A 25207-nucleotide genomic window follows, 5' to 3' on the forward strand; every position below is an offset into this window, starting at 1 on the left:
TATGCCCTTCCTGCTGGACAGCACAATCACTTCATGGCTCACCTCCAAATCCTCACATCAAGGCCGCTCTTGTGTTTTTTCAGCTTCCAACTGGAGATTAAACTCATGCACAGCAAACACTCCAAAGTCACAAGCACCAAACACACTCACATGATCTGTTGCTTTGTCTCACTGGCTCATGAAACGGGAAGTGACTTGTAAGAGAGGGATTATGGGTAGGAGTGTGCAAGCGTCTGTGAAGAGTGTGTGTGTGTGTTGTGGGGCGGGGGGTTAATGTCATAGCTAATCTTCTGATGTCCCCCAAGGCATGTCCTCCCCCATGAGACGGACCTTGACAGACGCTGCTGTGACAAAGGGACACTTGTGCCACTGTCACCCAGAGGGGCCTCTGGAGGGATGGGGGGGGGGGGGACCCTAACATATTGACAGTCTGGAACATGGAGCCTCAGATGTGTCGTTTCACTAAGATGAGTAAATTAAATTAATGGAAAAACACACCGTTAACACTAGAGGGTGACAGAGCGCCTCCGCCTACCCTCAGGTGTTCCAGTTTGAGTTCAACAGCTTCCACATTACAAAGGTTGAATATCACTCGGCCACTAAGGGTGCAGCTAAGGTCTGAATTTCACCCCAAATTAAAAAGAAAAAATACAATTGCTCAATTATACAAGCGATTCATTATCACTGCACTGCTAGTAGGGGTGTGTATTAGCAAGATTCTGGCAATACGACACATGATGATACAGGGGTTTGATACAATTCGATACATTGAGATATATTGCAGTACTGTAAACAAGATGATATATTGCATTTTTTTAAATCATATTTTAGGAAAACTGTCATTGTATAAAGAACGAACCACCAGACAAAACACAAAAAGAACCACTGGCACAAATTTTTACATACAGTGTTTTGAGAAATGATACGAGTATCACAAAATATAATATCGCTATACTCGATGTTTTTGGATACTTTCTTACAAAATGAACCACTGCCACTGGTACAAATGAGACTGGATATTTGGGGCTGATGCCAAAACCGATATTAAGGAGTAGAAATATACCAATATTGATATAGCTGATAAGATCCAAAATGACATGAGGGCAATGAAACAGTAAACTTTCGCTGGCATTTTTAATTATAATTTAATAAAGCACAAACAGAACTATTTAAATTAAGAAAAAGAATCACATATACATAATTGTCTACATCAGACTCTTAATCATCTGTCTGCTCTTGTCAATTTGGCAAAATAACACATTAAGTTATTCCTTTGTTTAAAAATATTGTCACAGTTTGTCCTCTAACTAATGACTCCTATGTGTCGAGTGTGTTTTACCTGCCGAGATTAGCAGCAGATATTTGAAGTTGAACACTCTATTTTAACTGATTTCACCATTTACAGTATTTTCTAACAGAAGGGAAATTTTTACACTAAATTTGAACTTCTGTCACCAATGAGGAAGTCCCCAAACTTCCTTGTAAAAATTGCAGAGTTTTGTGGGTTTTTCCAGTTGGTGAAGAGTTTATGAACTTAGTGGAACATTTTCTTTCTTTATTATACTAACATTTGGAGATGCCATCATGTTGCACTGTTTTTAAAGCAGCACAATGATTCCCACAGGGCCACTGGCATGATTTTGATGGTTTTTGGGCATATTGACCGTAGATTGCGCTTGGCTTGTTGTGCTGTCTTTCTACAGTAGAAAAGTAGTTCCTACAAGAAACTGCTCACAACAAAGTGTGTGGATTACCTTGAGTTTTTCAAATGTATTTTTGGCACCACAAGCAGAATCCCATCTAGTCCATTTGGCAACTCACAAAAAAAAACCTAGATGGATAAATAGTACTATAGACCAGAGAAAAGACATGTGTTTATGATTTGGGGGTGAAAGGTCCCTTTAAGATGTAGAAAAAAGTTTAGTCGATTCTCTTGTTTTTCAGGTGTACTTTTGTAATGCATAGTGGTAACTGCTCATACTTAGAAATTATGGTATGACACTAGCAGCTAGAGGTGTACGAAAATATATATAGAGTTGAGTATCATATTATGTTTTGTGATTCTGTATTGATTCCCAAAAACACTGTATCTTAATATTGTGATTAAAGCCAGACAGATATATATATATATATATATATATATATATATATATACATATACATATATGTATATATATATATATATATGTATATATGTATATATATATGTATATATATATATATATATATATATGTATATATATATATATATATGTATATATATATATGTATATATGTATATATATATATATGTATATATGTATATATATATGTATATATATATATATATATATATCAAAAAACAATAATGATAATAGTTTTAAATGGTTATATGTATAGTTTAACTATATATGTAGTTTATAGTTGTATTTCAAAGGTCTTGGCTCCATGCAAAGTAAGGAGGGGCCCCCAAAGAGAATCTTGCTTAGGGCCCCCTGTTGTCAAGAGCCGGACCTGGTTGACTGTCACCTTTTAAAGTATGACCTTTAAAAAACACCTAGCTGCTTTAGGCTAAGGTAGATTTGCTTTTACAACACCTGTACTGACAAGTTAAACCAGCTTAGACAACTGAGAGCTGAAATTCCCTCCCAAGCCCAATAACAGCACTAACAGTAAACGCCAGCAACAGAGAGCAGACTGTCACCGATCTTCACAGGTAAGCACAGCTGCAACTTCCTTCTGACCACTGCTTTTTCTTTCTTTTTCCATTTAATTCGTAAGGTCCTGCATGAATCTCTCCCTCTAACACAAGAGCACAACAGTAACATGTTAACGCTAAAAGCTCAGTGTAATTTGTACTTTTTAAATGGCTGTTATATTTGATTTATTAAGTCAGGAAATCAAAATGACTGCATAACAGGAAGTTAATTAGGAAAACACCCCTTTCATCACTCCTTGTTCATTCATTCTTTTACCTGTACCTAAGTCCGTATTTTTTTGTAACTAATCCATCGCCTTCATTACGAAGTTTAACATCAGGTTTTACTGAGAAAAACTTTTACAAATTGAAAGAATTGATTTTTCAAAGTTTTTTCAAAGCAAATTTGTCCATTATCCAAAGTCAAAAAGTCAAAGGCAACATACTGTAGAGTGAAAAACAAACTGCTAGTTTGCTACTGGTCAGATCCAGTCATGACTCTCTTTTCCCTCCTGCCTGAGGGTCACTCACAAGAAAAGCTGCATACCTCTAAAATAGCACCCCTGCAACTTGACATGTTTCTAGCAAAGACTTGTTCCAAAACAGGAATGTTTACAGCATTTGCCACCTTGTACATCTCACAGTACATCCTTTTCTCTCAGATTGTTGGAACGACGGTCCATTATGATCGGGTCAGCACCTACAGAAATAGAGGAAACAGAAGAGATTTCAAGTATCACAGACGGTACATGAGTCTTTAATCTTTTTAAAATTTTAAATAAGTCATTATAGTGTCATGTGCAAACTTTTCAATTGGTTCATATTTTATTTTCTTGTTTTGCTGTCTCAGAATGGAAAACGGTGTCAGATCCAAAACAAGCTGGTCGGTTATTTTCACACGACCTCCTCTGCAGCAGCAAAGATTCAAAAAGTCTATTTCTGACCATGGACATCAGACAAGACAAGGAGGAGCAAGACCGAGCTTTAGTCACATTCTACCAGAGAGACAACGTTCAATGGGCAGCGCCGCTTCTGTGCAAACTTCAAGGTAGTCACTGGTAAATTACATAGTACAACATAAACTAGTAGCAAAATACGACAGAGTCTTAAGGCCACATTTAAGAATTTTTGCATTATGAGAATAAAGTGGAAATGTTGAGAATAAAGTCTAACTCAGCATTAGTACCAGGCAGAAGAATTAAGTTGAATGGTATTAAGACTTTATTCTCAATTATTTCAATTTTATTCTCATATTCTCAAAATGCAAAATAAAAAAAATTTCAAAAAATCCTCCTCTGATTCAACTTCTTGACAAGCTATTCACTTCAACTTTATTCTTGACATTAAAAATATAAAAAAATATCTTCCTCCTTTTTTCCTTATGTCTGGCCCTATACTCTTTTGTAAACAATATCAATCAATACTGCTGAGTTTAGCGACTTATGCAGAAAAATGTTTTTCTTCACAGGTGATGTTGCAACAGGAAGTGGGGTCGACCGTCACATGATGTCAACAGTGATTTTCAGGCTTATAAGTGGATTCCATATAAACTTAGGTTAGACACAGCAACACACACACACACACACACACACACACACACACACACACACACACACACACACAGACACTCACACAGACACTCACACACACACACACAATGTTGAGACCCATGAGTCTACAGACCAATGAACATAAGTGATACAAACTTCAAAATATTAAACAGTGGTTCTTGATCCTTAGATATTCATTGATTAGTCAATACAGATAATTAATCTGCAACTAATGTGACAATCAATTAATTATTTAAGTCCTTTGTCAAGCACACATGCCAGTTAAAGGTGATGTGATATGAGAAATTACTGATTTTCTGCCTCTCTTTAAAATTAACTGAACATTTTTGGATTTCAAAAATCATCTTGGGCTTAAAGGTGCAATTTTTAATTTCAATTCAGTTCTGTTTATATGGCTCCAAATGATAACAGAAGTTATCTCAGGGCACTTTTCACGATGACCTGGTCCAGACCTTACTCTTTACAATATTATTTACTGAAGCCAGACATTTCCCACCAAGAGCAAGCACTATATGTAACACTCAGCCTCAACAGATGTCAACAAACAACTATTTGCTATATAGAGTTGAGTAGTATCATCCTAAACAGAGAATGAAGTCACACTCCTGCAGTGTGTTGTAATCTGAACTCCTCTGTCCTGCTGCACGTGCATGTTAGTGTGCAAGTCTCTCCCTGTCCTCTGTGCATGTTTTCAATGGTCAGGTCACAAACTTCCTCATATTACAGAGAAACAGTGCATCCAAATATGTTTCTGAAAACATTTAAAGTAAGAAACAGGTGATGTAGAAACACCATCTTTATTCATATTTGATCAGCATTTCTTTTGGTCTGAGATGCTGGTGCTTTAATATGATACCTAGTGGTAGTGAATGTTGCATCCTGCACCTTTGTGGAAACTGTAATCTGTATTACTTTATTTTCTGATGTTATGTAGACCAAACAATTAACTGATCAATCAAGAAAATCACTGGGAGAATAATCATTAGTTCCACCTCTAATCACCTACGGTAACTTAACATATATGGTATAAACGTAATGCTTAACATTTACACAAGACAGGCGTTGCAACTTGTGTTAAATTCGTTACACTATATTTTCTACAGAAAGGTCTGCCTTTGCTGCCTCGACATAATATTGGCTAGCAAGTACAGAACACCAAACAGCAAATGATTCATTGCAAACTGCAATACTGTGGCTCAATATTCATCAAAACCTAAAAAAGGAAAAGTTTATGCATCATAGAGTTTACTCTTGCAACCAGTTTATGCTGTATTACAAAGTAGAGAAACTGCATTACAAACTAAACTAAACTATTTATTATACAGGAAAAGATTAAAAGTAACAGCAGGTTACAGCAGGTTCCTGTAATCAGCGCAACCATGCAGGCTATACATCCACATGTTTATGCACACACACAATCTCACAAACTTTGCTTTGTAGGCCAATGAATGGATTGATTTATGGGGACCAACGAACTGATGGACCAACGAAACGAGATTCAGAGCTGCAAGTTGCATCTAAAAGTGTTAACATGACCCATGTTAATGACCCATGACCATTTGTCAAAGCCAGCTGGAAGTGCTGGAGAGGGGCAAAAGAGCCGCAATGAGGCTCCGGAGCAGAATATCAACACATCAGAATCTACACCTCTCTAAATAACTTATCATGACTTTACTCTGCTCATAGGAATATTTCCCTTATTTATTTTTAGTCGGTAACCTTGTGCTCTAAATCTTATCTTAATCCTCAGTCTTTCACTGTTGCAGGAAGTGCAGCCATCACTAAAATCTTCGAGGGTGAGTCTGACCACCTCATCCCCTCAGTTTCAGATGAACTGCTTGACAACAACATGTTCACCGTCGCAGGCCGAATGATTGGCCTTTCCTTCTTGCATTGCGGCCCGAGTTTCCCGGGACTTAGCCCCGCAATTATTCACACTCTTTTTGGAGGTTCGTTGGAGACTACACCTGTGACAGTACAAGACTGCCCTGACCTCGACATCCGTGCCACTATTAAAATGGTGAACATGAAAAATATTGAGGCATATATTTTCTGCTAAAAGTCTCCATCTGTCACTTAATGCACTGAGCTCAGCATCATAAAACTGCAGCCAATGTGATTTATTCTATGCAGGCTGCATCAATAAAACACGCTTTTCATTATGTTTTATTCCAGCTTGATGGAGATGCCGAATTAAAAGAATGTGACTCCATCAATCAGCTCTGCCTGTCGTGGGACCTGCCAGCACCAAATGCCACCAACAGGAAGTGGCTGTCCAAAAAGCTCCTCTTGCATGCTGTAAAGTCATCTTGTTCCTATTTACCATTAATTTCTCCAAGCTAGGGCCTCTCGTTAGATAACATCAATTAAAATGTCCTGAAAGAGTATTCCCAGGAGCATATCCCACATCCTGACGTGGGAGAAAAAAATCTGTTCTCAAAAGTTCGTGAATCACAGTTTTTGATGGCTGAATCAATTTTTATGTGTATAAATAACACTCACTTAGTCTCTTAGCTTAGTGCTAACCACAATGGGAATTCCCATTAACACTAATGGAAATTAGCACAGCCATTGCATTAATATTAATTTAAAAAAATGATCCATTTAACTTCACATGCTTAACACAAAACATGTCATGTGTGCTCATACTTTCAGGCATATATTTCCTCTGCTCTGTGGAAACAAACTAAAAGCTGCTAATTTCATTTTGCTAACTCAGTCTAGTACGCTAGCTTCAATACTCCACAGTGAACAGCTACAACAACCTCAAAGGGTCACAACTCAAACTCAAAAATCACCTTTTCAAAGTTCAAATCATACCGATACCCACACTCATTAATGTTAATTTAAAGCCTCTTTAGTATAGTAATGATACTGCTGAACTAAAAGACTGACTGACAATGTGATGTGCATTGTTTCTGGAAATATTAATTATGTAATATCATCTTTAGAAGTTTATGTTTCATCTTTTTCCCCATGATCTAGTGTTAACAAAAGCAAAAAAAAATCACAATAAGCCAAAATATTGTATCACAATACTATTATATCTCAGAATTGCAAAACCTAATCGAATCAGCACCCAAGTATCTTGATAGTACTGAATTAGGAGTGCATCATCCCAGAACTAATCCTTATGTTGTGATACTTTTTTTTTAATAGACATACCTCAGAAAAAGCTTTTTTGCAGCCAGTGCAAGCTATTCAACAATTTATTGCAAAGGCCATGCTGTCACCCAGACACAGAGCTGACATCTACTTGTCAGCAAGAAAAAGGGGACATCAAAGTCTATTTTCTTGTCAACTCAAGCAAAAAAAAAAAAAAAAAGACAAACTCCAACAACAAAAAAGGCATTGGTCGTTTTCCAGTCTGCTGCCAAAACCATCTGAAGTCTCTCTGCACTGACAACTGCGACAGTTTCTAATAAAAATCTTTATCATTCAGCATCCAATCATCTGAAGCCAGAAGCCTGAGTGGCTTTTTGTTTTTGAACTACAGTGACATCACTCAGTTGTGCCTTTTTTCAAGAGCTATTTTTGGCATCATAAAATAATCTATACACAATAACATTCAATTGCTAGTGAGGTCAGATTCTTAACCTCTGGCTTTGCTAATAAACTTTCACGACATTATCTTCATTAACTTCCATTTTAAAGAAACAGACAGATGGTTAACAGTGACTCATTTTGTATATATTCTGTCATGTCTCCTGTTTTGCAGGTTATCGAGCGAACAAGGCGTCAAGTCAATCAGTTCCGAAAAGGCTTAAAAGAGACAGGGCTGTGGCCACTTCTTATACACAGAAGAGACATGATTCCGATCCTATTTCCCAGGGAATCAGAAGCACAAGTCACACCTCAGGTACAGCAGCAAAGGCTCATCTGACAGTTTTAAACACAGATGCCGAAATACTGCTATAAAGAGGTCTCGCCAATTCACTGGCTCTGTTGTCTGTTTTACACTGAACTAAATCGGCAAGAAAAAGGGGACATCAAAGTCTATTTTCTTGTCAACTCAAGCAAGTTGCCCTTGAGTCTTCCTATCTATCTAGTGTGAAAATTGTATGTCCTTACAGAGTCACCAGGTTCAGGAATTGTGTTCACATTCCCGCCTTGAACAGGCTGTGTAAAGGAACTACTGTTAGATGTGTAAAATGCAAACTAGTCCGTGAACAATAAATGTCAAGGGGTTCAGATTCCTTCCCATGGTACTGTAAATTTGAGCAATATGAAATACTAAGAGGATTATAGATTACATTTAATACAGCTGATGTTTCACATTATTTCAGATGATCTTGGACTGCATCACATGGCCATCATCGATAACTATCTTCTTTGAGAGCTACAAAGCCAAAGACGAAGATGAGTTTGAGGTCACAGATGTATGTCGAGTATCCGGATACTTGAAAACATTTATTGAAAATGGTATGTACGTGTATAGTTACTGTGATATGTTGAAGTTACTGTGGCATGAAGCTTTTTTTACCCGATTCTGTGTTGACTGATCAGCTGTTTTTTGTTTTTTTTTTTAAACACAGCATCCCCAGCTGAGCTAAAGAGCCTCGTAAAGTTTTGGATAGGATGGGAGGTGCCGGCCCCAGAGATGAAAGTGGAGATAGTCGAGGCCACATTTCCAACAGCTTTAACGTGTTTTGAGAAGCTGAGGCTGCCGAGGCATTACACAGCATACAAAACTTTTCATCAACATTTGTGTGCATGCATATCAACCAGTTACAGCGGATTTGGCTGCGCCTGAAGTGGAATAATGTTCACTTTAAATGTACATAAATCTAATGTGTTGAATTTGCCTAAGTGCGTGTGACTGTTCTAATATGTATAATATATAAATATAAAATAAACCAGTATTTGATTACTTGTCTTTTCCTGAATACCTTTGTTTCTAGAACACGTTTTACATTTTTTTATTGTAACTCATTCATTTCTCACTGTTGACTTCACAATGACTTTCCTGTTGGTGTAGTTTGTGGTCAGCTGAGCTGCAGCTGAGAATTACAGATTATATTTACAAGGAGAACCACAATGTGACTACAACTCCCTTTTTTTAATGACTCACTTATCTACAAAACAAAACAACCAGACTATTATCATAATCCTTCCTGCACGTTATTGATATCAATTTATATGTAAAGCTTCCAAACACATTTGTAAGAACTAATCTGAATAAAACTGAAGTGAGTCTTTAATTCCACCACACTCAACTTGCAGCCCACGGACCAAACCTGCATGCCAATAATGTGCTGAGTGGCCCTCTGACCATTTTGTCATTCACAGTGAAAATAAATTGATTTACACAGGTTTCTCCAGGGAGGAGTGGCGACTACGGCAGTTTTGTATGATGGGATAAATCTGGCTGTAACAGAGAGGGCTGATCTGTATGTGATGGACTTGTAGGCTGTGCAAAGTGCATCAGATCAGACGGTGAGCTAAGCAGCTGAAGAGGGGCAAAAGTTTCACAGAAATGAGGATAATACTAATCAAAAACTTTAATATACTAAATATTCTGTCCCTGGCAGGAGAAGTTTATGGTGTATGTTCATTAATCATTCCAGCATTTCAGTGACTGCATGATAAAAGAGGTTCTGGCTCTTTTTAATGTTGTATAAACTTTCAAATTGCAAAGCATTTATGACTAAAATGTAGTTACTGCAATTATTAATTGCAGTCAAATATCTGATTTATCTGTCAGTCCTTGCACCAAGATAATTTACTTATAAGTTAAGTTAATAGGTCATTTAATTTGAAAATAAAGAAACCCAATGACAGCAGAGTTATGGGCCTTTTAATGTTTATTAATTTTAAATGATAAATGATGTTATTATTGTTCTTTCTTCATATACTGGCCCGTGGTCATCTGTCACACTGCACGAGTATCCCTGCTTAAATTTATTTATTAATTGGCAACAATTTTGATAATCAGCTCACTGTTTGTAAGAGTAATCCATCGATCCATTAGCATTGTGCTCCTACATTGTTGTCAGTAACAATGGACAACGGACAGGATAGTTTTTTTTAGAAAAAGACTGATGTACTGATGTACTTATTCCAGGCATTCTTCCAGCCACAGCCTCAAGCAAAGATGAGGAGCTGGTCTCTGCATCTGGACTCCACAATTCAACTTTTTTTTCATTGTAATACTGTTAGTTTTCATGCCCAACCAAATTCTTATCTGATTTTCTGCAGCTCTCTCTGGAGCCACAAAAGGCCTGTATACAGACTTTGAGTAAAACTGATTGTGTTCCTCTTAAAATTAATCTTCTGAACAAAACTGCCAATCTGTAATCTATAATCTATGGCTCCAGCTTCTCAACTGGCAATGTTTGGTGGAAAATACTTGCTGATTTTCTATCTTAGTCTTCTATGATAGATGATGACAGAAAACATTTTGAGATATTTGTGTGAAAAAGAGAAACATTTGAAGATTTCCCTTTAGACTCTGGGATACTGTGATTGTCCCTATTCCGTATCATTTGTAATCCTACATTTAAATAAACAGTAATAACTGTGTCGGTGCTGTTAACGAACCTACAGGTCACTGTTAATACATATGTAGGCCGTCTAGCTTTTGTACTAGTGATCAGTACCCACAATGACCACATGATGGTAGCAGAGGTCAAACATTGCATCCACTCAGCTTTTCTCTGTTGGCATCACTCAACTGCTATTCATTCTTTCTCATCCATTAAGCATATGTGGGTGACCTTTACCAGCAAGTCCCTAAAGGTCACTTAAACTGGTAATAAAACACGAGGGCATCCTCTTTACTGTGTAAGAGGGAAAACAGCTGATTTACCACTTGACTCTTCAAACTGATAGTCAGTTAAAGGTTAACCTCAAGACAGATTAAAAAAAAACACAATAGTGTGCTGCTGTACCTGAGGTGTGACTTACTAGCTCATAAGAATAAACACATAATAGAAAAAAAACACCTGTGGTCAAACTGAACATCTGAAAACATTAAGAGGAAACTCAGTAGTCATTCAAGATCATTCTTGGTGCAGTCAGCAGGAAGGATACCATTGAATACACTATGCACTTTCACTTCCAAAGTTTTTCTCCCAATATTTCTGTCATCACTTCTATTCACTGGTTTGGATTTGCAGATGTGTTATTCCTCAGCAGGTATACAGTTACAGTGATCCAATGCTTTTATCAAAAAGCATGGGACAGAATAATTCCTACACAAATACTGTTTAAAGAATTTGCTTAAACTAACCAGGTAGTCCTTAGAGTGCAATACGAGCAGACTGTGCACAGAATATTTTAAACAAGAAAAAAATATACATATAATTATCAAATTTTCCTGGACAGATCACTATGAGGGGTTTCCACTGACTAGACTATAAAACTTCACTCAGTTTAGCAGGGGTGACTGCTTCTTGACTGTCCTATAAACCTCTGTGTAAGTCAGAGGCCTTCATGATTTCATGTCAAGTACAGCCTGCAACCAAAGATAGTTCCACCAGGAAGGGGAGTAAATGTATAAAATACCAGACAACTTAAACTTGAACCTTCATCATCCTACCAATTCACACCAGCAAGGAAATTACTAAATGAGACATGCAGTGATCTGGAACAAAAGGGGAGGGAGTGCAGGAATTTGAGCAGTTGGAATGTAAATTCTCTTGTACCAATCTAACTTGCAAGGCAATCAATGGCTTTTCAATCAAAGTTCCCTCCCCATTCACCTCTCTCTCTCTCTCCCTCTCTCTCTCTCTCTCTCTCTCTCTCTCTCTCTCTCTCTCTGTCTCTGTCTCTCTCTGTCTCTGTCTCTCTCTCTCTCTCTCTCTGAGTCAGTCAGAAACTCCCCTGTTCCTCAACACTCACCAACAAAGGAAGCTCCTCCCTTTCAGCACATCTGGTCCAGTGGAACATTGGAGAGGCACATACCTACAGCTCTGTCTGGGTCTTTTTGTATGACTGGACTAACACAGGATAAAGTCTCACACTTGGGTTCGTAAGAGAAGCTACTTTTCTCTTGAAGACCACAAGTGCAAGACCTCCACCTAACTCTGGACCGCTGGTTTCCTGAACACACCCAAGTGCTGCATTTAACACCAGTCTGATCAGGGAGTCAAACTTCCATCTGTCCATCAACACTGACTGACAGCACTAACTGCAGGTATGTAATGTTAGTATACCACGGATTGCTTATGCTTCCTGCTTTCTCACTGTATCTAATTTCCTACTCTTTCTGTCGATGCATGACGAGAGAAACACTCTGCTACAATGAAAATGCATTTTCTGTAAAGCTCTGCTGGAAGTCAGGCGAGAGGAGACTCCTTTGTTTGAACAGCTATCATTCATTTAAGTATGCAGTTAAACTAACACAATGTGGAACACCATGTACACAAAAACCTAATACAATATGCAAAGGTCTCTGTGCTCTGCAGTGTGGGCAACAAAGTGCAGAAGTTGATACAGAATACTAGAAAGCTCCTACTGATATTATTTCAGTCTGAGTCACACAGATGTCACATGCAGTCACATCTACTTTCATGAGCGGACTTCCTGAGTTGTTTGCACTCCTTACTTCTCATTCACTCTGTTTTATTTTAGCATTCCTGTGCAGCTGCATGTGTCCCCACATGTCTAAACCTGCAGAGCCACCATGATCAACATGCACTAGAATTCATCTTTAAGTATACTCCACCTAGTGTGAAAACTCTGACTCACCTTTTCTCACCTCTCTGCCTCTCTACTTCCCTCTCAGTGGTCAGACTGACAGCTGTCAACCACACACACACACACACACACACACACACACACACACACACACACACACACACACACACACAGAACAGACAGCAGAGCAGAGAGGTGGTGATGGAGAGGAGACAGTGAACCGGGTGAAGCAAGGGGAACGTTTTACTCACGTTGACAAAAAACAGCGATGGAAAGAGTAGTAAAGTAGTGAAAAGCTCTATACAAGTAGAGGTACTGTTACATTCCTGAAACATCACTCAACTTTGAAAAATGTTTAAGTAAAAGTGCAAAGTATTTGTCTCAGAAACTACTCAGAGTGGTAGTTACTTTTTAACAGTTGATGTTTGATCTATTATCAACAACAGGCATTGATGGGAAAAGGGTCTGTTTCTCCAAATCTTCAGTTTAAGTTACTCCCGCCTCCTGCAAAAGGTTTTTTTTTCTGACCATTTATCATAGGTCTAAGGTTGCAGATTATTTTCAATATTGATTAACCTGTCAATAATTTTCTTGATTAGTCCAAGGTGATGTCGTTAAATGTCTTGTTTTGTCTACAACGCAAAGATATACAGTAAAAAATGTACATGTTTGTCTGAGAAAACGACTCAGAACAATTAATCAATCATCAAAATAGTCAGTGATTGATTTAATGGTTAACTGCTAATCGATTAATCAGCTTATCACTGCACCTCTGCATGGTTTTGTTGGCCTGTTTGTAATCAGATAACAAAAGTGCTGATGAAATGTTTGGATATTAATTCAAGCTGTACTCCGTACTCAGTTATGGTGTTAAAAGCAACTAAATAGATGACATAAGTAAAAGTACAAGTAAAATTACAAGTACAAATACCTAAAAAATTGTTTACTTACAGTAATTTTTAAGCCTGCCAGTACCACACGGACACAAGCCTTTTACTCATTTACGCACTTTATTCAATTTAAAGATGTTGCTCTGAGTTTCTTTTCATTATTCTTATGGTGATGACATCATAAAATATGATGACAGACATTCAAAGCTTCATGAGAAAACTTAAATAGAAGCTTTGAATGTAAAAAAAAAGACTTTTCAGACAGCCTTACATTCAACCCCGTCTTGTCATAACAAGTCAGAGCAGACCTTGGCTGTACAAACCTTATTCAATAACTTTACTAAATTGTTTCCTCACCTGTTGTTTCGCACCTCCTGTTTCACGCACATGGTTCTGGAGCTGGTAGCTTGGAGTTGGAGTCATCTCCACATCATGATACTCTGCCTTCTTCTCTGCTCCTCATTGATTGTCTTGCCTCCAACATTGCTATAAAACGACATGAAAGAGTTAGAAAAGTTATTTGAGACTTGTGACCTACCACTTTGAGTCATATTTTCCTATTTGAGCTGCTGGAAAGCTCTAAAATTATATTTTTCTACCAGTGCCTGGTACAAAAATATTCCTAACATTTCTGCTTTTACTGGCACAATTGTCTTGTTTCCAAGACTGTAGAATATACAAACTGTGAGCCTTTACATGAAAATAATCCTGTAAAATACCAGTTGGTGCCTGTGTGGCTGCTGATATGAGTTCTTTCCAGCAGAACATTAATAATCAAGGCCTTTCACTTTCCTGTCCGTTTCACATCCTATACTTCTCCTGCTTCAACACTGTTCCCCTGAACTTTAGTTCAGCCTTCTGTGGTGGCGCTAGTCAGTTTATGGCTTATCTACATTGTTTCACTTCAATTTTTTGTCATTTATGAACCTAAAAGGAAATCCAAGACAGGCAGCTGACATTTAAAAATAAAGCTAGAGACTCAATGATCGAGCGAAAGCAACTGAGTATTTTTTTTAGGTTTGAATATTTTTAAGTCTTCTTAATCAATCAATGAACAAACTAGGGTCATGATAAATTAGAATTTATACAAACAACCCTATTTCCCTTCCCTTGCTGTTCCCACTTCCAAAATAATGTTGCAAAACTTAAAATATCCTATTCTTTCTTTTGCTGAGGAGCCCTACTCCTGCAGTTGTATAGCACGTGTCTAGTCTTCTGACCACTCAAAGTGCTTTTACACTGCATGTCACATTCACCCCTTCACAGACACAATCATACACTAATTGCAGAGGCAGCCAGACACCGTGCCTCTACTTTGAACCTATCTCATTCGCACACACTTGCATGCGAGGGCTATGCTTTTGGAACCAATGGAGGGTTCAAACCACCGCTTTTCCAATTAGTGGACAACCTGCTCTACCCTGACAACAGAAGAAGGTAATCTGGCCAAAAAATAACATCACGATATTGTTAGTTTCAATCACAATCCACAATATAAGTGGCATTTTTTTCTCCATTTTGAAATCCCTACAGCCAGACTTGAAAAAATCAATGAATTTCTCCAGTTCCACCATTAAAACACAATTCTGCATTAAAGATACAACTCAGAATTCTAGATGATGAGTAAAAGTTGTCCTCCATAGACCTGTAGTCCCTCGCTCCTTGTTCACTATTTTCGATGTCTCTGAAAAATTTACCTGTTTCACTTCAAACAAGAACAATATTATTGCTTTTGCAGAACTTTGAATTCCTCCCATATGTGTGCTTTTTGGTTTGTTCATGTGTTGTACATGTTGTTGTGTTTTATTTTTGTGAGCACAGCTCTTTTGTTGGGGAGGTGGGAGGGTCAGCTTGTATACTGTGTTTTTGTGTGTGTGTCTAAAAATGTAAAACTGGGTGACATGTTGCATTACAGAGTTACATTGTGTATTGACAATAATGACACATGCTGTAAACAGAAGCCAGAAAATTATATAATCATAAAATAACAATTCATGTACTACAATATGTCACCCAAGGAGGAGCCACGTGAAGTGATTTGTCCAATCAGCATAGCCATCTGGCTACATCACTCTCTTGGTTTGTTCATGAAGCACTGATGTGCAAATCAATGAAGTTATGTGAAGTTTGCAAACAGAAGTATGAGGGCGTTAAATTACCACAATATCTACAATTTGTCTACAAAGTAGACTGGGTTTAAATAAAAAGCTCCAACTAAAAATGTCAGACTGCCCACCCCTAACAGACCAATATTATTAAATGTGTGAGCTCCTACTGTGTTATATAAATGGTTAACATAAATACATTTATACTGATGTGCATCAACAGGTATCATATTTGCCATTCATTCCAGTTTCATTCAAGAAAACAAACAGAGAACTTTACCTTCACAGTCAATTATTCCCAAAAGATTTCATTGTCTTTCCTTTGAGTAACCTCCAGAAAAAGACTGAAACACTCTGTGCTTATAATGACAGAAAGTCACAGTGTAGCAGCAGCAGTGGCCAGACACAAACTGCTCCACCCTTTACTTCACTCTGAGCTATAATTAAGTATCATAGAATGAGCTCATATTCACATTAAGTACCACGCTAGTGTCAGGAGTAAATAAATTCTATTTAATTTTGGGGTGTTGTATTTACTTCTAAAGATTGAGCGAGAGACCATTTGGTATGACCAGGCCTCTCTGGTGCGTCACAGGTTTATAGTCTCTGTATTCTTTCTTGCTGTAAAAATAGAAAGTGTGTCCACAGGTGACAGGAAAAGGACCAACACTTCCGCACTCGGCCACTAGAAAAAGGAACTGACCTCAGTAAAGTTGCAGCTGCTGCTTCAACATATTTCCTGCATAAAAGCACAAACCGGCGACTCAGATTAAGAGGTACAGTCTACACATGTGATGCAGAATGAGACAGACAGGGGAGACAGAGGGAGTGAGTCAGGGGCAGGGAGGTGGGAGGGTTTACACGGTCAGGAATGTGGATGTGGATACGTGAAAATGGACTGGGAGGGTCATGCTGGGAAGCACATGGGGTAGAAACAGGCAGGACGCCAAGGTCTTTCACGTCCAACCAACTTTAAGACTCCTCAGAAAGTCACAGGTTATATATTGCTGAGTTTTCTACACAGAGCAACTTTCATCTCATTTTAAGAAAAAACTTCTTAAGGAAAATCTTCTTATGTTTTCCCACTACTGGCTTGCTGGCCCTTAAGAGAAGCCACAGAGAACTGGCAGGATTGAAATTGCAGTCTCTGGGCCTTGCTCGACAAAGCCAAAATTACAGGCGACTAAATATAGATGTTTAAATGGGCTAAACACTTGTAAATGTCTATGCTTGCTGGTTGTGTGAAGGAACTCATTAGTTCCTTCATCCATTTGTTTTTCCATTTATGGACTAGTTCCACATGCAAATTACAGGACCTAAAACCAGGTCAAGAAAAAACAACAACAACCTTAAATTGTATGCCCTTCTGGCCACAGTCTGTGTCTCTTTCCATATTCTGACACTTTCGTGTAAATGCAACTGATGACAGAGAAGGTTAGGCGAAACAAAAAGTTATCTTATTCAAGTGCAGCCACAAATCATCTGTTACTAGATCTGAAAAACCTACAAATTTGTATTTATGCTTGTAACACATGCCGAAAATGCGCAAAACAATTCTCTCTCTCTTGACATTATATCTGTGGAATAATGTCAGTAAAATACAGACTTTGTGTATCCCATACAAATGTGCCACATGAAACACAGACAGGGCTGAGCAAGGATTGCCCACTTCCCCAGTGCAACTAAAATGTCATGTCAGGCAAGTAAATCTAGCAAAACACTCGACCAACCATAATCAATCGATTGTGAAAGTAATTTTTCATGCTGTTTTCAGCCTCTCAAATATCAAGATTTCAGCTTGTCTTGGTTTATTTTCATTATATCAAATATCTTTGGATTTTAGACAAAAAAAAAAACAAGAAATTTAAAGAAATCACCTTGGACTCTGAAAAACTGGGATGGACATTTATCACTATTTTCTAATGTTATAGATGTTGCAGTCCTAGATTAAACATGACAATTAACATCTCTGTTGTTGTTTAATACTAATAAATGAAAAAACTCAGACAGGGACAACTAAACATTGACTTTGGGCAAGAAGATTTCTGATATAATGTTAGACTTGTAATACTAGCAATACTAGTCTAGTGCTGAAAAGAGTTTATTACCTGTCAGTTATTCCTCTGAAATTTAGATCATCACCGTCTGTCTGGGTCTTTGTTAAGGTGCTGTATCTTTACAGACAGACTCTGGTAAATGAAGATACTTTAAACCATTAAAATCTTTTGTACATCACATTTAACACAGTGTGTGTGTGTGTGTGTGTGTGTGTGTGTGTGTGTGTGCGTCTATGTTCATGCTGCATGCATTTCTAAAGGATGCCACTGGGAGGAGGAAACAGGTGTGGTCGCTGTCAGAAGACAGTTTACTTTGCGGAAGAGGTACTCTGTGACGGGCGGAGCTTCCACAAGTCCTGCTTCCTGTGCAGTGAGTAAACTCTTTGCTGCTTCCTGTCATTGTCAATGTGGAAACTGCTTAATGCCTGACCCTTGTCATTTGTCATTGCCGTCATGAGTTACACAATATCCACTAATGTGAACTGTGGGTACATGTACTCTCAAAGAAAAATGTATATGCATAGATGGAGTAGATAACTAAAATCAAATAAATTGCACTACAGGCCAGGGGAAAACATGTTTTTTTTAATTTGGGGTGAACTGTCCCTTTAAAAAGAAATGAACAATCCAAGATATTGTTGTTGCATTTCACATGCTATAATGCTTATAATCATCATAAAACTTGTGACTATGACAGATGTCGTCCTGTGTGAAACTTGAACACTGGTGTTGTGCATCTCAAGATTCTTGTAAGCACCATTATAGTTTGGGCTACTATGATCAAAACAAAACAGACTCTATCAACACTCTTTTCTACTCAAAATCATAAACATGCATCTGTTTCTTTATGTTTAAAGGTCCAGTGTGACAGATGATTTATGGAGATTAACTGAAAATACAGCATATACTGAATATAATCATCATAAGTCGGGGTGCACCGATACTGATACCAGCATCGGGCATCGGCTCAATACTGTCCTCATGTACTCGTACTCATAAAACTACTCCGATAGACCACACCCGATACCACGTCACGAAAAGTAGCCGCTCGATACAAGTAAACATCTAAAGAACCGCCATGATGGAGAGTTCAAGGAGTTTGTTGATGCTTACCTTCTCTTTTTTGGACACGCCGTCATCAGCGAGCGACTCGCTGTCCTCAACATCATCCATTAATGACCGCAGAGACTTTGGAAACTGTCCGAAAAAGACCATTTAAGTAAATGTAAAACTGAAATAAATGCACAGAGTCCACCTGTAGACCGCAGCAGGCCGCTGTCCACTAAGTCCTGCGGGTGTAAACTAGTTGACGCCTCAACAAATTAATCCGAAGACGAAGAAGAAAACACCACTGCCAGTCTGTAACCCGCTTTTCTTCATAATAAGCTGCTACAACTTGTCTTAGTGTACATATTCTTTACCAAAACGGCCTGACAGCTCAGGACACGCAACTTCACTCTCCGGGGTTCACAGCGGGGTCAATAAAACTGTTGCACACTTGGCACCACACTCATACCTGTCCCCCCCTAAACAATGACAGGTAGGAACTAATTAGCTCTCAGACAAGAGGGACATGAAGAAGAAACTTAAATACTACACATGTAAATGTGACATTAAAATACTAGTTAAAATGCTGTAAATGATAATGAACTAATTATCATATATAACACCATTTGTAATAGTAAACTTAATTCTGCAAGTCCATAATAATGTAATAATGTAAAAATATATTTAGCTTAATAAGGAACATAAAAACATTTAGAAAGTATCTAATGAAAATGAAACGTTTTAAAAGTTATTTTAAGAACTTTAATGGTATTATTAAGTACTTGTATTGGTACTCAGTATCGGCAAGTACCCAAGTGTAAGTACTTGTATGTGTAAAAAAAAGTGGTATTGATGCATCCCTACTCATAAGTATGTTTTCATTAGTGCACAATCACCTGAAAATGTGATTTATTGTGTTCTTTTTACCTTAAAATGAGTTGTTTATATCTACAGAGGACACAGATTCTCTTCCACTGTCTGCAATATTGCACTGCCATGTTTCTCAGAAGCCCAGAAGGGACAAACCAAACACTGGCTCTAGATACAGCCTTTCACCTTTTGCACAAGTTTTACAGCCACCATATGTTCTCCAATACACCTGGAAGAAGAGAGTGAGATGAAGTGTTTGCAGTCTGCAAGCTCATTGCTAAATGCCACTAAATCCTACACACTGGTACTGTAAGATGTTTTTGTGTGATGCAACATCGTGTGAAACACTTCTCATGTCTTTGTGATATGACCCAATGTCCAGCCAACGGACTATGCCAAGACATTTTCTGAAAGAAACCAAAAAAACAAAGTCTTTCTTTGGTTCAACTTGAAAATATGTGGGTTCACAGGGTTCTGAGTGGAGTTATATGTGTTGTTGTGTTGTAATCGTACATTCCTGTGATGGAATTTAGATGAGAACATTTTTCTTTGATAGAACTGTTCCATAAAAGGAAGCAGTTAAGAGCTTATCTAAACACACGAGCATGCTCAAAATGTGCAGATAAGCAAAACAATAATGTATAGGGTGTGTGTGTGTGTGTGTGTTTGTGTGTGTGCATTTGTCTGTTTCTGCAGTGGTGTGTAGAAAAAACCTGGACAGCACAACTGTTGCTGTTCATATGGAGGAAATTTACTGCAAAGCATGCTACGGCAAGAAGTATGGACCAAAAGGCTATGGTTATGGTCAGGGAGCAGGGACACTAAGCATGGACAAGGGAGAATCTCTGGGTATTACACAAGAAGAGTGAGTAAAACTCAAACACACACACACACACACACACACACACACACACACACACACACACACACACACACACACACACACCCAGAGAGAGACTATTTGATCTCTTTTTAAGGCCCTTTATCCACATTTTCTCTCTGTCTCGGTCAGACCCGGTCCTCATCGTCCCACCACCAACCCAAACCCATCCAAACTGGCTCAGAAGTTTGGAGGGTCAGACAAGTGCCCTCGCTGTGGCAAGGCGGTCTATGCTGCCGAGAAAGTGATTGGAGCAGGGAGTGTAAGAAAAAACACACACACATGGACATACATGTGCATGATTGCAAAAGCACAGCCCTTTTAAAATGGATCTTCTGTGTTTTTTTTTTCTAGTCATGGCATAAAAGTGGATGTTTCACCTGTGCCTCATGCAAGAAGAGCCTCGAGTCAACAACACTAGCTGACAAGGATGGAGAAATCTACTGCAAAGGTACAACTTCACTTTCTTCACTTGCCATACGAGAATGACTACGACACATTGCTGTACAATTACACTGAAACCCTGCATTTGGTAATGCACAAGCATTCATCAACAAACATTTACACTGTTCATATGCCGGTTGACCCGCCCCCACCTAGAGAAGCAGAAAGGAGTACCAGCACAGAAGCTAAGCAATGTGCTGCTGTGGACAGGGTCAGTTTAAGTGTACGCTATATTTAGTGTTACTGATGTGCCGCTGCCTTGTTTTGTTACTTTGATTGGGTTATTGTGTGACTTCAGTGAATCAGAACTAACCTTCTAAAACACCAAAGGTACACAGTGATACAAACAAACTCACAGATTGAGGCAGCGGTAGACCAACAACTCCTGTGCTCTACGAGGTAAAATTACTGATTTCGCCAAGGAGTCTGGGCAAGACAGCGTAATTTTTGGTTTATATAACAACCGTTTCCCATTGGAAAAGGCTGTCTAACTTATTTTTTAGAAGGGCCTTTTGTAGATGGCTAAAATACCTTTTGTTGTTGACCCAGTCAAAAGCACTACATTGCTTAGTCTGGTTGTCTCAATTAACATAACCTATAGGGTGCAGCCATTAAAATGTCTAATGTAAGGTATTAGTCATCCTATAGTGGTTTTACTGTATCGTAACCGTGCAGTTGTGTCAGACCTGTTTTCATTGCTGGTCCATAATGATGAGACCAGGCAGGACGACCCGTGTTGATCCAGTTCGGCTGCATTTGTCTGGAGGAGATAAGACATAGCTGATGCATCATGCAGTACTAACACCATGTACACAGTGTGACTGTTAAACAGGGGGTCGTGGATGATTTGATCTTAAATGAGAGAAAATTAACTATTATTTTTTGTGAATGGCAAATGCCTGTTAGAGTTGTAATAAACAAAAGATACAGCAGAGGGCTCCCTAACACAGAGATTTATTGTCAGTTACACACCCACAACATTGTCAGGGAAGGGAATTTTGTTTGTTATCACTACAACATTAAGGGTGCATTATAGTATATCACTTGTGGTTCTAGTTTTATATGTGTTTATGTGTGTTTACTTTACTGTTTTGAAAACTAACCCAGAGTGTCTATTGGGATTTTATTCCAGGCCTAGTTTGGAATATTTGATCCCTTAAACAAAAATCAGTCAATAAACCTTTTTCATGGACGTCACTTTGACTTGTCAAATCAGGAAAAACACTGATGGAATTAATAACAATAATAATAAATAATAATAATGGCTGCATTACATTTAAAAGAGCCAGTTCCAGGGCTCTGGTATTGAGCATGCTCAATCACTTAGCATAGCTTACTGGGACACGTCATGGAGCCGTAGTTGGTGTTATTATTTACACATGGGCTGAAAATGGTCTCTTACCTGCCTGGAATGATAAAATGTCTCCCACAGGCAGAATCAGCATTAAAATCCAATGTTTCCACACAGTCTTCTCCTTTCTTGGAAGTACACTGAAGGGAAACTTTGGTCAACCTGGTCCCTATGCTTCTGTGTTTTTATGTTTGCAATTTGTCAAGAATTGAGCAGCAGCGGCCATGCTATTAAGAACTATTACTGCAGAAAGAAAGTAGTTCCTACATGAGACTGCTCACAAGAACTGTGGATTATCTTTTTTGGACAGAGACACTGGTTTTGAATTTTTCAGTTTGCTGTTTAGTCCCATTATATTGAAGAAAAGGCAGACATCTCTACAGCCGTTATCTCTAGTACTCTGGAACTCACACCAAAATAAAAATCTAGGTGGATAAATAGCACAACAGGCCATATGTATTCTTGATTTGAGGGTGAATTTTTCCTTTAATGGTGCAGAGCCATCGTTAATGTTAGTACAGTGCCACCTGTGCTTCTGCTGAAACTCAAAATGCTGTGAAAGGATCTTTTCTTAATTTCAAGAATCCTCAAAGAGTCCTTTGGGGCTGTGGAAAAATAAATATGCTGTTTGCTGCACATTAACAAATATTTTTTTATCCTGTTTCCAAAACATCATTCAAGAAGTTTAAGATGGTAGATGGTTTGATATTGCCATTTTTACGAAGCAGTGCCACGATCCTACAGGTGTAGCATCACTAAATGGAACGGGACCTTTATTAGTGTAATTGGTAACACCTGTGTTTACGCCACTGTTTCATATCAATATGGCTGCCATGATAAAAGTTTTTTTGTTTTTTGTTTTGTTTTGTTTTTTGACTTTACCTTTCTGTCCAACAGCCTGTTACGGCAAAAACTTTGGTCCAAAGGGATTTGGGTATGGACTTGGAGCCGGGGCGCTGTCGCACACTCAGTAGAGACCACAGAGCTCTGCGTTGACTGGTTTCCAGATTTTTGCACTACTGTCTTCATCCAGCAGAGGACAGACTGCTGCCAGTATACATACACCTGACAGACACATGCTTATTATAAAGCTGCATTAGAAATTGCACAGTGGGAAATATATCACCATCTTACTCTAATACTGTTAAAGTAAATATTCATACATTGCCCACACTTATGCTGAAACATTACCTATCTGTTTAAAGTTGTTTTAATTTCAACTTTGCACTCTGTAATTATATTATCCTCTTCTTATTGTGAGGCTGTTAAATGAAATCTGAGCAATAGCAGATAATAGAGTAAATGTTGCTTGTTTGTATGTTGTGCTTTGCGAACAGCATGGTAATAAATAAAATGTAAAGATAATGATTTTAGTACAAGTGTTCCTTATTTGGTGCAAGGATTACATAAGAACATGCATGTGAAACTTGTGTGTTTGTGTGTGCGTGTGTGTGTGTGTGTGTGAGGAAACAGGAAGTAAAGTAGTTTGGACGGTGACGTTCTGAGTTTAAGTTTCAAGAAATGCCATGTGTTCATTGTATTCATTCCTCTCATAACATTACAGTGACACATCACGATGGTTAGACAATAAGTCCAGCACCTCGTAAAGTTGGGGGAATTACAGCGTCACTCCACCCATAAAGCTCATCCGTCACATTGGAGACATGTTGCCGTCGAAAAGGTTTTTAAAATGTCAATTAAGCCTTCCCTCAGGAGGTTACTTACAGCACAGTGAACTGAAACCTCAGAGGAATCAGCCAGGCTTTGAAGTTTGTTATGGAAATCTAACTAGTTTCTCCACTTAATAGTATTATAATTATTACATTCAATTGCCTTCCATCAATTTGAAGCATGCCTATTTCAGGATGTTTAAATAATTTCATAAACAATATAATGTATAAAATATAGAAAATAATATATTAGAACTTGAAGTTCTCCAGCACCTCCTTACAAATTCAGTAAACTGATGAAAAGAGCAGCGATGATTAATTAGTTTTCAAAAAAAAAAGTTAAAATTCTCTGATTCCAGCTTCTTAAATGTGAATATTTTCTGGTTTCTTTACTCATCTGTGACAATAAACTCAATAAACTGAATATCTTTGAATTTTGGACAAAACGGTACATTTGACTAGATAATCTTGGAATATGGGAAACATTTCATTGACCAAACAACTAATCAACAGATTAAACAACAATGAAAATAAACACTCGTACTCCTACACAATGAAATACTGTCCAAAAATAATAAGTGTCTGACTGATAAGTCATCTGCTTCTCGTCTGCTCAACAAAAACATTTCTTCCTTGCACTTTCTCTCTCTCTCTCACACACATTACAGCATTTGACTTCTTTATCCACCCTTTGCCTCCCACACACATTCCAGCTCCCACAGACAGACAGGAGAAACAGCTTGTCATAGACACTCTCTGGAAGATGAAAGGTCATCTAAATATGATTTAGTTATTTTTCATTACTTTTTATTTTCATTTAATTTTTAATTTTTGTTTTCAGTTCAGTTCAGTTTATCTTAGTTTCCAGAGTGGGTTTGCTTGTTTCAGTTTCAGGTTACTGTTTCAAAATATTTTGTATAAATTTATTTTTTATTGGTTTCAGTAGTCTGTTAGTTTTCTTGTTATTATAATACGGATGGTATGGTATGTCATATTTGACCAGAC

General features: G+C 38.0%; 3 protein-coding genes across 5 annotated transcripts in view; 2 read left to right on the forward strand and 1 right to left on the reverse strand.

Annotated features, from left to right (window-relative positions):
* nav1a (neuron navigator 1a) overlaps positions 1-14450 on the reverse strand; it is a 144788-nt gene extending 130338 nt beyond the window's left edge. The window contains exon 1 of the mRNA XM_084721119.1: positions 14136-14450. The gene's annotated coding sequence lies outside the window, so the exon portion shown is untranslated. The remainder of the gene's footprint in view (positions 1-14135) is intronic.
* LOC146325223 (G2/M phase-specific E3 ubiquitin-protein ligase-like) lies at positions 2630-9118 on the forward strand. 2 transcript variants are annotated; one of them, XM_084720002.1, is made up of 9 exons: positions 2630-2695; positions 3340-3422; positions 3528-3725; positions 4146-4232; positions 6015-6268; positions 6424-6546; positions 7967-8107; positions 8535-8670; positions 8784-9118. In XM_084720002.1, exons 2-9 carry the CDS (start codon positions 3362-3364, stop codon positions 8999-9001), a joined length of 1218 nt encoding a protein of 405 aa, XP_084576128.1. In that variant the 5' UTR covers positions 2630-2695; positions 3340-3361; the 3' UTR covers positions 9002-9118. The 2 variants fall into 2 exon arrangements, with proteins under 2 accessions (XP_084576128.1, XP_084576129.1); XM_084720003.1 differs by having other exon boundaries at positions 6072-6268.
* On the forward strand, positions 12057-23897 carry LOC146325224 (cysteine and glycine-rich protein 1-like). Of its 2 annotated transcripts, none has more exons than XM_084721117.1 (6): positions 12057-12385; positions 18201-18310; positions 20554-20722; positions 20870-20999; positions 21092-21188; positions 23430-23897. In XM_084721117.1, exons 2-6 carry the CDS (start codon positions 18202-18204, stop codon positions 23504-23506), a joined length of 582 nt encoding a protein of 193 aa, XP_084577243.1. In that variant the 5' UTR covers positions 12057-12385; position 18201; the 3' UTR covers positions 23507-23897. The 2 variants fall into 2 exon arrangements, with proteins under 2 accessions (XP_084577243.1, XP_084577244.1); XM_084721118.1 differs by lacking the exon at positions 12057-12385 and adding an exon at positions 16636-16659.
* The last annotated feature ends 1310 nt before the right edge of the window (positions 23898-25207 follow it).

This window comes from Lutjanus erythropterus, chromosome 6 (assembly GCF_056507025.1).
Source record: "Lutjanus erythropterus isolate fLutEry1 chromosome 6, fLutEry1.hap2, whole genome shotgun sequence".
Taxonomy (NCBI): Eukaryota; Metazoa; Chordata; class Actinopteri; order Lutjaniformes; family Lutjanidae; genus Lutjanus; species Lutjanus erythropterus.

Coding starts and splice junctions, on each gene's coding strand:
- LOC146325223 (XM_084720002.1), top strand. CDS start 3,362: ATGATCGGGTCAGCACCTACAGAAATAGAGGAAACAGAAGAGATTTCA. Junction 6,269..6,423: donor TCCGTGCCACTATTAAAATG/GTGAACATGAAA, acceptor GTTTTATTCCAG/CTTGATGGAGATGCCGAATT. Junction 8,671..8,783: donor GAAAACATTTATTGAAAATG/GTATGTACGTGT, acceptor TTTTAAACACAG/CATCCCCAGCTGAGCTAAAG.
- LOC146325224 (XM_084721117.1), top strand. CDS start 18,202: ATGCCACTGGGAGGAGGAAACAGGTGTGGTCGCTGTCAGAAGACAGTT. Junction 18,311..20,553: donor CAAGTCCTGCTTCCTGTGCA/GTGAGTAAACTC, acceptor CTGTTTCTGCAG/TGGTGTGTAGAAAAAACCTG. Junction 21,000..21,091: donor AAGTGATTGGAGCAGGGAGT/GTAAGAAAAAAC, acceptor TTTTTTTTCTAG/TCATGGCATAAAAGTGGATG.